The sequence below is a fragment of the Chiloscyllium plagiosum genome, unplaced genomic scaffold, assembly GCF_037043375.1.
Source record: "Chiloscyllium plagiosum isolate Xiang-an unplaced genomic scaffold, Cpla_swu_hap1 HiC_scaffold_26, whole genome shotgun sequence".
Classification (NCBI taxonomy): domain Eukaryota; kingdom Metazoa; phylum Chordata; class Chondrichthyes; order Orectolobiformes; family Hemiscylliidae; genus Chiloscyllium; species Chiloscyllium plagiosum.
Genome location: NW_028270164.1, coordinates 22,589,502 through 22,604,825, shown reverse-complemented (window position 1 = coordinate 22,604,825; position 15,324 = coordinate 22,589,502). Strand labels below are relative to the sequence as shown.

The window sequence follows — 15,324 nt, the reverse complement described above, 5'->3', positions numbered from 1 at the left end:
TAATCTGCTTAATTTGCCTTTATGATTTTTTAATCATTGACTTTTGAGACTACACTTTGATTCACCACATCTTCAGAAGATTAATCCCTTCACCCCGCTTCAGTTTAAAATCTTATCTCTGTCCCAGATATATAGATCTCTCATTTCGTAGTGTTGGTGCCAGTGCCCAATGGACCAGAACACTTCTCCCTACTACAGCTCCAATTTGATTTGCTCGGTGTAGTCAGGTATTCATCCACAGATTATTACCTTTTAAGGTTCTGCATAATTTGATTCCTCATACTAGCTATGTTGAACCCTCCTTTTTATTGTCTATGTCATTGGTACCTATAACCCTGTGTACAATTGCAAAGGTTCTTTGGTTCCTGCCCTCTCTGTCCCCTTAATTGTTGGTAAATGCGCCCGTCCCTGATTGGATCATCTGATTTGGTCAGCAATCTCAAGAGGTGTGAATTCCTCATAGTACAATCAATCCAGGTAACTTTCCCCTTCTCTGATGTTTCAGTGTCTACAGTTCTGCTTACAGCCAGTAAAGTCTGCACCAAAGCTGCTTGAACTTCAAGCACTTGCTGCAGCGTTGTTTGACTTGGACCAAGCTGGCATCCATGAATTCCTATATACTGCAACTGTGACACATAACCTTTTCCGTTGTCCTTAATATAATTATTGTATTCAATGTGAAATTTAGACTTTGGTACAAGTGGTTCCCATATAGCATGTGTTTCTACAACACTAATTGACTATAACAATTGCCAAATTTAGATCGATATTTGCAGAACACAAACCTTCCTTACCTGTAATGGCTAGAACATGATTCTGGACTCATTAGTTTAAATGCTGTTGGTATTGCACAATTTTCTTATAAAGCGAGTCCTCACAAGACCCAAACTATGGGGTTAAAGGAGAACTACCTGTATTTAATTAACGTTCTCTTCAGTTGCTATACTATTTTGAGGCTTTGGCATATCATAAACCTTAATCACCCACCAATTCCTGCTGTTTCATGCCAACAATAGCCTAAACCAGCCAGCACCCTCCCTCTGCTGTGTAAATCGGTGTTCTGTTTTTCAAATCTGTTTTTTGTGACCTTGTCCTGATATATGCAAGACCTAAAAGCTTTGTTTTCTTATTTATGTTTTGTAAAATTTAAGTTCGGTATGAACAAATAATGATCAATTATGGTTAAGTAGTAAATGCTGATTTAGCCAGTGACACCCACATCCCATGAAGGAATATTGAAACCTCTGTATCTTTGGTCAGCTGTGACTTTCTTTTTCAAGTATTCCCCTTACTGGGCCCCATTTGTCAGAATTCCAAGGTCCAGCTTGAATAGTCACGGTGACTTCACCCATTTGTTATCTCTCACACTGTTATCAATCTCCAGGTTGGTACAGACAGACAATGTTTATTAGCTCTTAATAAGCAAAGGACTTTATTTTTTCTCTCTCTGATGTAAGCCATTTTGCACCGGCATGATTTTTCTTTTCGTAAACTTGCTAATTCTGACTTTTGACTTGGCCAAATTAGCAAAAGACGTAGCACTCAATACCCATACTAAACAGTCCTTAGATGTCTTCAATCTCAGGTTCTTGTTTTCACTTTGATATCCTGTATCCCTCTACCACCAGGAAAACTTTGCATCAAGGAAATACCATAACAGGGTCAAATGCATTAATGTACTAAAACGACACATTGTTAAAAGTTAGAAGTGTTTGCTAATACAAAGGCTTACAATCAGGAAGTCATTCTGAGAGGTTGGTATCAGCACCACCAGAGGGCACTGCATACATTTTGGGATCTACATATACACGCATGTTCAGGAGTAACGTGAGCCATAGGATTCTTCAGCCAGTGAGTGCATCACAGGAGATTGAATACTCAGTGATCTAAGGGTGGAGCTGTCACTTTCCTGCCAAAGTATATGAGTTGGTTGACTTATTTCCAACACTGGACCGTGTTTATAATCACTGCCCTCCTCTCAATCTCAAATTCCAATATAATCTCAATGTCTGAATGGGAAACAAAGTTAAAAATCACACAACACCAGGTTATAGTCCGACAGGTTTAATTGGAAGCACTAGCTTTCGGAGCGCCGGTCGTTCATCAGGTGGTTGTGGAGGACACAATTGTAAGACAATTAAACCTGTTGGACTATAACCTGGTGTTGTGTGATTTTTAACTTTGTACACCCCAGTCCAACACCGGCATCTCCAAGTCATGATTGGGAAGCTGTATCCTCGGTGCCAGATCTCTGACTCTCCTGGGACACATGGAAATGGAGATAATGAATTAAACGGCCACCACAAATAAAGACTTAAGAGTCATAGAGCTGTACAGTACGAAAACAAACACTTGGGTCCAACTCTTCCATGCTGACCAGATATCCTAAATTAATCTAATATCATTTGCCAGCATTTGACTGGTATACCTCTAAACTTCTTCTATTCATACACACATCCAGTTGGCCTTTTAAATGTTGTCTTAGTACCAATCTGCATCACTTCATCTGGCAGCTTGTTCCATACACGCACCACCCTTTGCGTGAAAACATTGCTACTTTGGTCACTTTTAAATCTTTACTCTCTCATCTTAATCTAGTTTTGGACTCCCCTAACCTGGGGTACAAGATCTTAGCTATTCACCTAATCCATGCCCCTCATGATATTATAAACTTCTTTAAGGTCATCCCTCAGCCTCTGGTGCTCCTAGCCTGTTCAGCCTCTCCCTACGGCCTCAAATCTTCCAATGCTTGAAACACCCTTTAAGTCTTTTCTGAACCTTTTCAAATTTCATAATATCTTAAATCAACTCACCAATTCAATATCCCACATCCTTTCCAACCCTGTTATTTTTAAACCTATTTTCTAATCAACCTGCTCAGTGATCCAATTACGCATCTCTGAAGTGAGTGGAACTTCAACCCAGGCCTTCTGATCCAGAGGCAGGGACACCATCACTGTGCCATAAGAGCCCCCCAGTGCACCTGGTATTTCCAGGTAGTCTCTCATCCAAGTACTAATCAGGACTGAGTCTGCTTAGTTTCTACGATCAGGCATTTTCAGACGGGTATGGTCACAGGTTTCCAGCCCCTTTAGACACTAATTTGAAAGCAAATCTGAAAGATATCCTCTGAATAATATCATGCACTTTCCATACCCATCTTGCATCTGTAATACAGACATTTGGCCCTTAATGTTAACAAGAGTGACTAGAGATTTTCCAGCAACGTTTTGTAGATGAGATTTTTGGAGCAGATTTTGGATTTTTTGTGTTTCTAAAATCCTGCTGCATTTAACAGCTTCTCAATAATTCCATCTCTGAAGAAACATCCTCAATTACCTAAATGCAAAATCCACAGCAGCTCAAATCTGAAATCGGGAACAATCCCGATTTTAGGAGACGGGCAACGTTTTCTAGGAATCAAAACTTGATGTTTTTGAGCAAAATGCACAGAAAGCTGAAATATAAAACGTGAAACTTGTACTAACTAGGCTGTGTATTCATTATAATGTGGGATATTACTTTACATTCCTGAATTTCTACAGTGTGGACCTGACGATGCTTAGGATCCTTGCTACTCTTTTTTTGAGTCTTTTGCCAATAATGGAGTCATAATGAAACAGCATGTGACCATGTAGGAACATAAAGTTCTCTACTTGGCCAATTGTAACTGATTTGATTTTAGCTTCAACACTCCTGTCTGTCCTTATAATCTTCAACTCTTTTATTTATGAAAATCTATACACATCTGATAATTTGTATAGATTAGGAACTGGAGCAGGCCATTCAACCCATCAAGTCTGTTCTACCATTCAATGAGATTGTAGTTGATTTGTGGCCTAATTCTCTCTTTCTGCCTTTGGCCTGTAAATCTTAATACCTTTGCTTAGCAAACATTATCTATTTTAAATTTAAAATTAACAACTGATCCAGCATTAATTGCCAACTCACTTGTGGAAGAGAATTCTAAAATTCTATCATTATTTTTGTATGTAGGTATTTCCTAACATCTGTACAATCTAACTTCAGTTTTTAGACAATGCCACCTATTTCCAACCCATGGAAATAGTTTGCCTACCATGTCTTTTCCTGTTTTATATCTTGAAGACTTTGTTCAGATCACCCTTTAACCTTTTAAAATCTAGAGAACACAGAACTGAATACAATTTGTCCAGTCTCTCTGTACAACTTAACTCCTGAAGTCAGCTATTTTCCAGCAGAAAGAGACAAATGACCCTCTGAAAATAAAAGCAATTTTAAAAAAATCCTGATCTCTTTTAGAACAGAGAGAACTTTAACTCAGTTCCAGGCTTTCTACAAGGAGAAATATCCTCCCAGTATCCATTCTGACAAGTGTTCTTAAGATCTTATATTAGTTAATAAGATCATCTCTCATTTTTCTAAACTCTTCTGGATCCACTTAGATCAACCTTTCTCCAAATGATAGACTTTTCATCCCTGAAATGAGTCAATGTTCTCTGAACTGCCTGTAACACAGTTGTAGACCAAACTATACTACCTTAAAATATTTTAAGAAGGTAGCTTAGACCTTGATGTTTTTGTATTTTAAAGGCAAATATGAGCTATAAGGAGAGGCTAGCCAAACTCAGGTTGTTTTCTCTGGAGCAGTGGAGGCTGAGGGGAGACTTGGTAAAAGTCTATAAAATTATGAGATTCATAGATAGAGTTGACAATCAGTATTTTTTCTAGAGTTAAAATGTTTAAAACTAGGGGCATGCACTTAAGGTGAGGGGGGAAAGTTCAAAGGAGTTATGAGGGGCATTTCTTTTACACAGTTTTAGGATTCCAGAATGCTCTACCAGGGGTGGTAGTGGAGGCAGATACGATAGAGGCATCTAAGGGACTTTTAGATAAGTACATGAACATGCAAGGAATTGAGGGAATTGGACCAAGAGTAGGGCAGAAGGGGTTAGTTTAATTTGGCATCGCGTTTGACACAACATTGTGGGCCAAAGGGCCTGTTCCTGTGCTCTACAGTTCTGTTTTATGTTCTAAATGTAAAGTGCCTGTTACAGATGCAATTCGACTGGTCAAGCTACTCGATATTAAGCAAAACACTTTATTTGAGCATACAATAAAAGAAAGAAGAACTTAGAATAACAACTGTACGAGAAAACTTAACAGAATAATAGACACAGTAACTATTACTAATCAACTATTCCAGTATAGCAACCTTTAATAATCACATGCCATTGACAAAAAGGCAAAGTCAGAAACAGATTGCCTCACATGCAATCCAGCAGCAGCAGAGAGAGAAGACTCAGAAAGAATAGCAACCAGGACATATTTACTGCAGCTTCCAATCCTATTGAGACTCAAAAAGCTAAACCTAAAAAAGACTAGAAATCCTGGTCTGTGAGACCTTACCACATCCATTATTGTTCCAACTTTCAGAAACAACCCAAGGCCTCAAGTTGTTTATCTTCTCATCGACTGTTCAGCAGTTATAGTCATAAAGTTGTCCCCCAGTCTCTGTCTAAAAGAAACCACGACAAAATACAACTCTTAAAGCCACAGCATCATCACAATACTTATATCCTTTTATCAAGTAAGGAGAATAAAAAGTTCACAGTACTCCAGATGTCATCTTATAGGCCCTATCTTTCTGTAGTAAGTCCTCTTGTTTCTGTGGAAATAGATGCAGAGCTAAGATTTTGAGCCTGATATGATTCTTCTTCAGAACTTGTTCAGCCATATTGGACTCAAAGCATTAACTCTGTTTTTCTCTCACTATAGATGCTACCAGACTTGCTGAGTTCTCCAGCACTTTATATGTTTGTTTCAGATTTCCAGTATCTGCAGTATTTGCCTTTATTCCTTCATTTTATTTGTTCTTGCCAGAGATGTCAACATTCCTTTTGCTTTCCTACTCACTTTCTGGAACTGCAAGATAACCTTTTGTAGTTCATGTACTAAGATACAAAAACACATTTTCATCACCTGACCTTTTGAGTTCAGGCTGGCTTTCTGTAGAGCAATCCAACTGATCCCATTCCCCTGCACAGTCCATGTAGCCCTGTGTGATTATTCCATTCAAGGAGTCATTACCATTTTGAAATCATTCCTCATCTTTATTTCCACCTCCCTCAAAGGCAGAGACACCCAGGTCATTGTCACTCATTGTATGAAATAGTTCAATTTTGCTTTCCCACATCACATACTCAAATCATTAATGATTCGGAGATGCCGGTGTTGGACTGGGGTGTACAAAGTTAAAAATCACACAACACCAAGTTATAGTCCAACAGATTTACTTGGAAGCACACTAGCTTTCGGAGCGACACCTGATGAAGGAGCGATTGTGGAGGGCTTGATCGTATCACAGAATTTAGAGCAAAAATTTGCAAATCATTAAAGTTGTGTTGCCTAGTTTTTGCACCACCAGTTAATGAGATCAATTTTTCTTTCTCTGCCTTACTAAAAGCTGTTGAGATGTTGTACTAGATAATCTTGCTGAACTCCAAGTGTTATGATGAGAGTGACTATCCTTAAATTTAAGGTAGCATTTGATTGAGTTTAGCATCAATGAACTCAAACAGAATTGATGTCAGTGAGAAACTTTGGGAATCTCTTTACTAAATAGAGCCATATCTAGCACAAAGAAAGATGGGTTGTGGTTGTTGGAGGTCAAACATCTCTGCTTTAGGACATCTTCAGGTGTTTTCATCAAAGGTCTTCCCTCTTTAATAAGTTAAAAATCACACAACACCAGGTTATAGTCCAACAGGTTTAATTGAAAGCATTAGATTTCAGAGTACTGCACCTTCATCAGGGAGATGGTGCTTCCAAATAAACCTGTTGGACTATAACTTGGTGTTGTGTGATTTTTAATTTTGTCCACCCCAGTCCAACACCGGCTCCTCCACACCACCTCATCAACACTCTTTAATAAGGTCAGAAGTGCAATGTTCACTAATAGTTGCACAAACCAGACCCATTCAGAACTTGTCAGGTACTGAAGCAGCCCATTCCCACATGCAGAAAGACCTAGGCACTATTAACACTGCAACTGATAAATGGCAAGTAATGCTAACACACGGTGGCACAGTGGTTAGCACTGCTGCCTCACAGCACCAGAGACCCGGGTTCAATTCCCGCCTCAGGCGACTGTGGAGTTTGCACGTTCTACCTGTGTCTGCGTGGGTTTCCTCCGGGTGCTCCGGTTTCCACCCACAGTCCAAAGATGTGCAGGTCAGGTGAATTGGCCATACTAAATTGCCCGTAGTGTCAGGTAAAGGGTAAATGTTGGGTTATGGGTGGGTTTCGCTTCGGCGGGTCGGTGTGGACTTGTTGGGCCGAAGGGCCTGTTTCCATACTGTAATCTAATCTAATCTAATCTAAACCACTCAGGTGTCACACAAAGATCATCTCAAACATGCGAGAATCCAACCACCAGCCCTTAATATTCATTTTTATTCCAATTACCAAAGTCCCCACCATTAACATAAAATTGACTGGATCATATAGATGGAGAAAGTGAGGTCTGCAGATGCTGGAGATCAGAGCTGAAAATGTGTTGCTGGAAAAGCACAGCAGGTCAGGCAGCATCCAGGGAACAGGAGAATCGACGTTTCGGGCATAAGCCCTTCCTTCCTGAAGAAGGGCTTATGCCCGAAACGTCGATTCTCCTGTTCCCTGCATGGATCATATAGATGCTGTGGTTACAAGAGCAGGCTGGAGGCTGAATATTTTGAAGGAAATAACTGAGCACCCGACATCTTAAAGTTTCTACACACACAAGGCAGGGCAGCATAATGGCTCAGAGTGTCAGGCACCTGGGTTCGATTCCACCCTTGGGTAAATGTGTGGAGTTTGCATGTTCTCCCTTGTGTCTGTGTGCATTTCCACTGGGTGCTCTGGTTTCTTCCCAAAATCCAAAGATATGCAGACTCAGTGGATTAGCCACAGGGAATAGAGAGTCCCAGGGATGGGGTGGACTCAGTAGGCCGAATGCTGAAAATGTGTTGCTGGAAAAGCGCAGCAGGTCAGGCAGTATCCAAGGAGCAGGAGAATCAATGTTTCAGGCATGAGCCCTTCAGGCCGAATGGCCTGCTTCCACATTGTAGGGATTCTGATGGAATACTCTCCTTTTCATGGAAATTTACAACTTTAACAATTGTCAAGAAGCTCTACAGAATCCAGGGCAAAGCAGCTGACTTGTTTGGCATTCCATCTGCCAAGTTAAATGTCCCCTCTCTACCACCGATGCACAGTAACAGAAATGTAAATAAGACTAACAGTAGTAATCCACCTGGGCTTCTTTGATATCAGCTTCCAAACTTGTGACTTTGACATCTGAGAAAGGACAAGAACAGCAGTTATGTTGGATCACTAAGGCCTACAAGTTCCCCGCTGGACCACGCACCATCATGACTGAAAGCTAAAAAGCTGCTGCTTCACTATCACTGAATCAAAATCCTAAAACACCCTTCCCAGTAGCATCTGTGTATATCTACAACAAATGAATTGCAGCAGTTCAAAATGGTAGTTTACTGCCTTCTCAAGGATACTGTGAGATGAGAAATAAATGCTGGCAGTTTCAGCAATGTTTCACTTCTCAATTTCCTTTGGTCAATGGCGAGTAATCCTAGTTTCCTCAAATTTGCAACTAAAATCCCTGGAATATTCTGGTAAATCTGCACCCTCTTAAGGACCCTTATGTCCTTCCTTAAAGATGGTACCATGAATCACCAGAGCTTTATGAAATTTCAGCATACATTTTCTGTTTTTATCCTCAAAGCCTGTATTTATGAGACCCAAGATTCCATATGCTCTGGTAAATGTTTGCTCAATCTGTCCTGCAGTTCTGCAATTTTCAAAGTATATGTCCTCCACCTAACTGTTCATGTCCCTCTGACATTGTACACAATTGCTGTGCTTAAATTGTATTAGGTAAGCCTATATTGTATGCACTAACATTTTAATTGCTGTAAATGATTAAGTACACTCTTAATCAGACTTGATCTCCCATGTAATAATTTACTATATCAATTGATCTTTGCAGACATTTTTTCTAGCTGAGTAAACAGAAGTGGGGAAGTTTAGTTTTAAAAATTCTAATAAACACCATTTAACTTTTCTCAATTAAATACTGGAATAATTTTATGTCTCTTTAAAGAGCATATGTCTGTGTCTTGAGGAATTTCAGCAATCTTGAGAAGGAATGAGACAAATTTCAAAGTTGACCAACCGTGCACACTCTATCATAGCAATTCCCATAAACTGTGTTGATTGTTTCATAAGAGTATCTACTGCTTGCAAAATTGCATCCTTGAACTGATTCTCCCACTTTTTAAAATAGTGCATTTTTTTAACAATTTCCCAGAAATGTTAGTCAGGTTCATGTGGACACAGCCCTGTTTATAAATAACCCTCCCACCCCCTTGAAAATCAATAAAATCCAAATGTGAACTTTCAAGCTGTTTATTTAAAATCATTCAGTGTTCCAGAGATAGAGGTGTGCGTCAACAAAAATCAAGTTGGAAGGGGAAAGAAAATGACAAAAATGTTTCAGAAAATTGAATTAATAGTAACATTCATTTGTATTGTGCATAGCAGCATTGCATTAATTGGTAAGAGATGGTATCACTTTTTTTATTGGTTGTATTATTTAGCTTCATTTTGTGCATTGCTAATGAAATCCATGAGTTATGTGATTCAGTTTACTAATTCAGCGTAATGATTAAAGACAAATACTGCAATACTTTATATGAAATGACTGACTTGTATCACAGTGGCATTGGAGGCTGGTTTGCATGAAGCTTTCTATAAAATATTTATTAGCAAATACAGTGTAGTGATGTGAAAACATGGAGAGTTATATCATTCTATAAATCTTCTGGACAAGCATACTAGTCAGTAAATGAATGTTAAAACGCATTTAAATTCTATGAAAAATTGTGAATAAAATTAAATTAAAATTATTTTTTGTTTTAACAAATTTCCTTTACTTAGACCTAAGCAACAAATTTGATGACCTTAAAGTTAAAACAGTTTGTTGTTGAATTGGGGTTGATTGTCTGTATTAAAGTTGCTGTAAAAGTTGTTCTTGTAACCACAAAACAACATCACTAAGTACAAACAAATTGGAAATTGCTTGAAAACAACTGTGACTTGAGAAGGAATTAAGTTACACACACCCAAATATCTTCACACTATTGCCAGCTGGAATTTAATTGGAACAGTTTACAGCTAGGTTTCCTTTCTTAAACGGATATTATTTTCCAAATTATTACCACCCTCTTTCTATTCTGTAGGTTTTTTAAAAAGTATACACATTTCCCTCAGTTCTCAAATAAATCACCAATACACACAGTTAGAAATTGCTTTTAGTGTGCTTTTGTGGACCTGGTTGGAAAGAGCGTCGCAAATCTGTAAAAGTGATTACAATAAAATTGAGGGACATTCAGCTCTGAACATGCATTGGATGTGCACTTGTTCGATAGAGGGTGCATCTATTTCGTATGAAATTGACTGACCGCCTCAGTTTTCAATGCAGCTGTACACTTTGGCTTTAATTATGTATTATTGAGAACTGTGGACAATATTGGTAGCAGGACAATCTATAATGGTAACTCCCAAATGTCAGGCATAACTTTGGAGATTTTGGTGAAGATAAAGAGGAAATGGTCCTCAAAGTAGCAAAATTCAGTGAGTGAGAAGGAATATGTTCTAGGTTAGGGAGGAGGTAAGACTGCAAGTTGGCAACAATATTCTAATTCTCCTTCGATTTGGGATATAGTACTGGAGGACCGGAGCATTCCAAACATTACATACCTGTTTTAATAAGGGAGATGGATTAACCCAGCCAGTGTAGGTCATTAAGCTTAACATACTTGGAGGGAAATTTTAAAGGATACATTTCCATGACAAATATTAAATGGCAATTGGGAAAACAGTTGAAGCCTGTTGAAGTGAAATATGTGTAACAAACCTGATTAAGTTCCTTGACAGAGTAATAGAGAAGGTTGCTAAGGATAAAATGGTTGATATTATGGATATCGACTCTGAAAAAGCATTGGCCTAACTACCATGTAATAGATCTTTTGTCAAAATGGAAGCTTTTGATATGAAAGAGACAGTAGCATGTAAATATGATGTTAGTTAAGAGACAAAAAATAACAAAAAATGTTGGTAAGGGGGCTGTTTTTCAGACTGAATGAGTATACAGTGGATTCCACAAGAGTCACTATTAGGATAATTGGTCTTTTTGATGCATACAAACGGCCTAGGTTTGGATGTACATGGAATAATTTCAAAGATTGCAGATGATACAAGACATGGTGATATAATAAACAGTAAAGAGAAGGGAAATGGGCAAACACATGGCAGTTGAATGTAGTGTAAAGATGTATGAAGTAATACATTTTTGTTGCAAGAATAAGGGAGGGCAGCATAAACTAAGATTGGCTTTTTAATTTATTCATGGCATGCCAGCGTCACTGGCTGTACTAGCATTTGTTGCCCATCCCTAATTGCTGAGAGGGCAGTGAAGAGTCAACCATATTGCTGTTGGTCTGGAGTAAGCCAGACCAGGTAAAGATGAAAATATTTACAAATTTAAAGTAGATTCAGGAATGGAGTGATCTGGTCTACCATTCTCACTCAGATTGTGCCAGTATACGTTCAGCACTCAATACCATGGAAACAGCACAAGTTTTGCAAGATCACCGCACCCAAGCATGTTGCTGCATACAGGCCATAACTGAGTTCCTGTTGCCTGTATTCAGACACAATAAAATATCTAAATAAAGTACATTATACCAGTAAAACAGATGAATATGTGCAAAGCATCTGAGCCAAATTACACTTAACTTGAATTTTTGATGATGACATGAGATTGTAATGGAATGCCCTGCCTGGACATGTGGTGAGGCAGGTTCAAATGAGACATTCAAGAGGATATTGGATGATAAGTTGGATAGAAATGATGTGCAGAGATTTGGGTAAAATGTAGGAGGTTGGCACTAGGCCATAAAACCGGGACTGGCCTGAGGAGCCAAATGGTCTCCTTCTGTGCCATAGCAATCTGCAATTCTGTGATTCTAGAATGGACAGTATTCCATTTCATAGCATTGGTATTCCATCTGATAAACAAAGTGAAGTGAAATAAAAGTAAACTATAGAGTAAAATGAAGGGACAGTGTGCTGTAAGATGTTATCACTTCCAATTGAGTAGTATCTTTCAAATTAACATTTATTAGGTTACACTGCAAACGCAAGTTAGAGCTATTTGGGATTATGGTTGACACAGACTGGTCAGACTAAAGGGTCTGTTTCACTGCTGTATGACTCTCTGACTCCATATTTGTACATTTACTTGTCCTATTTTTCCCTTTCGTAGATCCAAACTGCCGTGATCCAGACCCCATTGACAATGGATTTTTTGAAGTGAAAATAAGTGGAAACTCTGTAAAAAAGCTTTTCTATCAATGTTTCCCAGGGTAAGTATTCATTGCATTAAAAAATCTACAAAGGATAACAGTTTTAATTGAAGATTTTCATACGTCAATGTTTGAGCCCTAATGTGCTCCACGGGTCTGAAAGAAAACACTGGCTGTGAGGTGGCAAGGTGGGCAATTGTGAGATGAGATTTTGAACTACAAATTCCAAAATATTTATTTCCCACAGAAAATAACTACAGGACGTCTTGAAAAATTCCAACAGGTTTCCGTACTGATTGCCTGTAAGTCGGAGTTGACTGCCAATCGGCTGAGGCTACAACCAGGGAGCTGATGACAGATACATCTGACACAGAATCATAGAGATGTAGAGCACAGAGTTGGTCCAACTCATCCATGCCAACCTGATATCCTAAATAAATCTAGCCCTATATGCCAGCATTTGATCCATATCTTTCTGAACCTTCCTATTCATATACCCATCCAAATGCCTTTTAAATGTTGTGATTGTACCAGCCTCCACCACTTCCTCTGGAAGCTCATTCCATTCATGCACCACCCTTTGCGTGGAAAAGTTGACCCTTGGGACACTTTTAAATCTTTCCCCTCTCACCTTAAACCTATGCCCTCTAGTTTTGGACTCCCCTATACTGGGAAAAGATTTTATCTATTCTCCTATTCATGTTCCTCTGTATAAACTTCTGAAGATCCCTCCTCTGTGTCTGATGCTCCAGGCAAAATAGACCCAGCTTATTTAGCCTCCTGCTTTGGCACAAACCCTCCAACCCTGACAACATTCTTGTAAGTCTTTCTGGAACCCTTTCAAGTTTCACAACATCTTTCCTTTAGCATGGAGACCAGAACTGAATGCAGTTTTCCAAATGTGGATGAAACAATGGCCAGTACAACTGCAACATGACCTCCCAACTCCTGTACGCAATGCACTGACCAATAATGACAAGCAAACCAAATGCCTCCTTCACTACTCAATTTTCAAGGAAATGTGGACCTGCACCCAAGGTCACTTTGTTCAAATACACTTCCTAGGACCCTACCAATAAGTGTGAAAGTCCTTCCCTGATTTGCCTTACCAAAATGAAGCATTTATCTAAATTAAACTCCATGGCATGTCCTACAATGGGACTTTTCAATATTGATGGGATTCTTGGGCATGTTGGTTATTGAGGTCACAGGTTTTGGCCCATTGCAAAAGAATTTGAGGGACACCATTTGCCGAGTTCCAATCCTGTGGATATTTTCTTACTGAGCCTGCTGTATTCCTGTCACTCATCTCATGGACTCAGCCCTTCTCAACTCCTTTCAACCAAGGGTGGAAATCCCATCCTTCATTTGTTGAAAAAAAAAATTGATAAAGAGGACATGTGCAGTCTCCTTAGAAATGTTTAGTGACCCACCTGCCTCTACAAATGTGGTATGTTGCCATTTGGCATCTTCATTGTAACAGAAAATTGGGGTTCGTCATAGAGTCATAGCCATAGAACTTTGAGAGTTTTACAATTTTTACCTGCCCCCTATCAACCTGGTTTTGGGACTTCAAATTTCCCCATGGTATGTACCTGCCTAATTCCTGGGTGTTCCACCTTCACCAAAGTAGTATTCCAGCTATTTTAGCCCATGTTAGAATGTCAACACTGGTTCCAGATGTAACACTCTCAAGTGACAAAAGAGTTTGCAGGCAACCTGTCTCAGGAAATTGAGTATACTTAGCCTTGGATTTTACATCCATAAAACTAATAAGGAGGACTGCAATACAGAATTATTGATAAATGAAGTTTTCCACCTACTCTTAAAAACTCAGTCGCATCTGCAATATGATTAGATTGATTATGGGATATGGCTAATTAGTCACATTTATTAACTATTAGATATCACCAAACGAAATCAGACAATGAGAAAATTCCATCCTACATTATTAAAAAGTGAATATACTTATCATTGAAATTACATGTGTCTGTTTCCTTGCCCATTGCTTTATTGTTAAAATTGAAACTGGCATTATATTCCCACATCTCCATTCCATCCACAAGCATGACCATGAGCTTCCTGTAGCTTGTCATTTTAATTTCCCGTTATTCTCAGTCAGGTCTTTGTGTTTATGACTTACTGCAGTGTTCTAATGAAGCTCAACGGAGGGTCAAGAAACAACACTTCATCTTTCAATATGGCACCTTCAACACTGAGTACAACATTTCATAACATCTGACTCAATTTTGATCTAAGTTTTAACAGTTTGGTCTTGTTTCACTTCTTTGTCCTTTTGAATTGCATTCAGAGTCATTTACACTTCACCTGGACACATATTTTCTAATATTACCTATTGCTACCTGTTGGCTTTTGTACCATGAAAAGATACATCATTTAATCTCCCATGCTCTTCAATGTACTGCAGACCTTAGCTTTTGTTCACCCAGTTCAACAATATCTTTTCAAGGGTAACTAGCGATGGGGAGTATATGCTGGCTCAGCCAGCGATGACCACATCCCATGATGAATAAAAAAGTTAGAATTAGCACTTTATATGTTGGTTCTGTCAGGACAGAACAGCTGCGACATTTGTTGATTATAGAAGGAAAATGAAGCTTTTGAATAAAATTCTGCAGTCCCTTACTCAGCTTCTTACACAGCAGTTTATTGAAATGAAGACAACCTTGTCGTCTTCACTTTCTCCAGTCGTGTACCACCATTTAAGGAACTTGTGGTTATTCCCAGATCTGTCTCAGTTTCCCTTAAGTAGCTATGTTTTGTTTTGTAGGTACACTTTGACTGGCACACGATATCAACACTGTGAAAAGTCAGTCTGGCAGCCAAAGTCCCCGAAATGTAAACGTAAGTTTCAATTGTAATTTTAAATGAACCGACTGGCTTGTATTCATATTATAGG

The 15,324-nt window shown here is 38.9% G+C and overlaps 1 protein-coding gene across 2 annotated transcripts in view; it reads left to right on the top strand.

Moving 5' to 3' along the window:
• The first annotated feature begins 9,422 nt into the window (after positions 1 to 9,422).
• Positions 9,423 to 15,324, top strand: part of LOC122563181 (C4b-binding protein-like) — a 76,559-nt gene continuing 70,657 nt past the window's right edge. The window contains exons 1-3 of one of the 2 annotated variants that reach the window (XM_087973567.1): positions 9,423 to 9,593; positions 12,365 to 12,464; positions 15,196 to 15,269. In XM_087973567.1, the coding sequence (XP_087829693.1) occupies positions 9,518 to 9,593; positions 12,365 to 12,464; positions 15,196 to 15,269 (250 nt within the window). In that variant the 5' untranslated portion in view covers positions 9,423 to 9,517. The remainder of the gene's footprint in view (positions 9,594 to 12,364; positions 12,465 to 15,195; positions 15,270 to 15,324) is intronic. The other variant, XM_087973566.1, reaches the window with a different exon arrangement.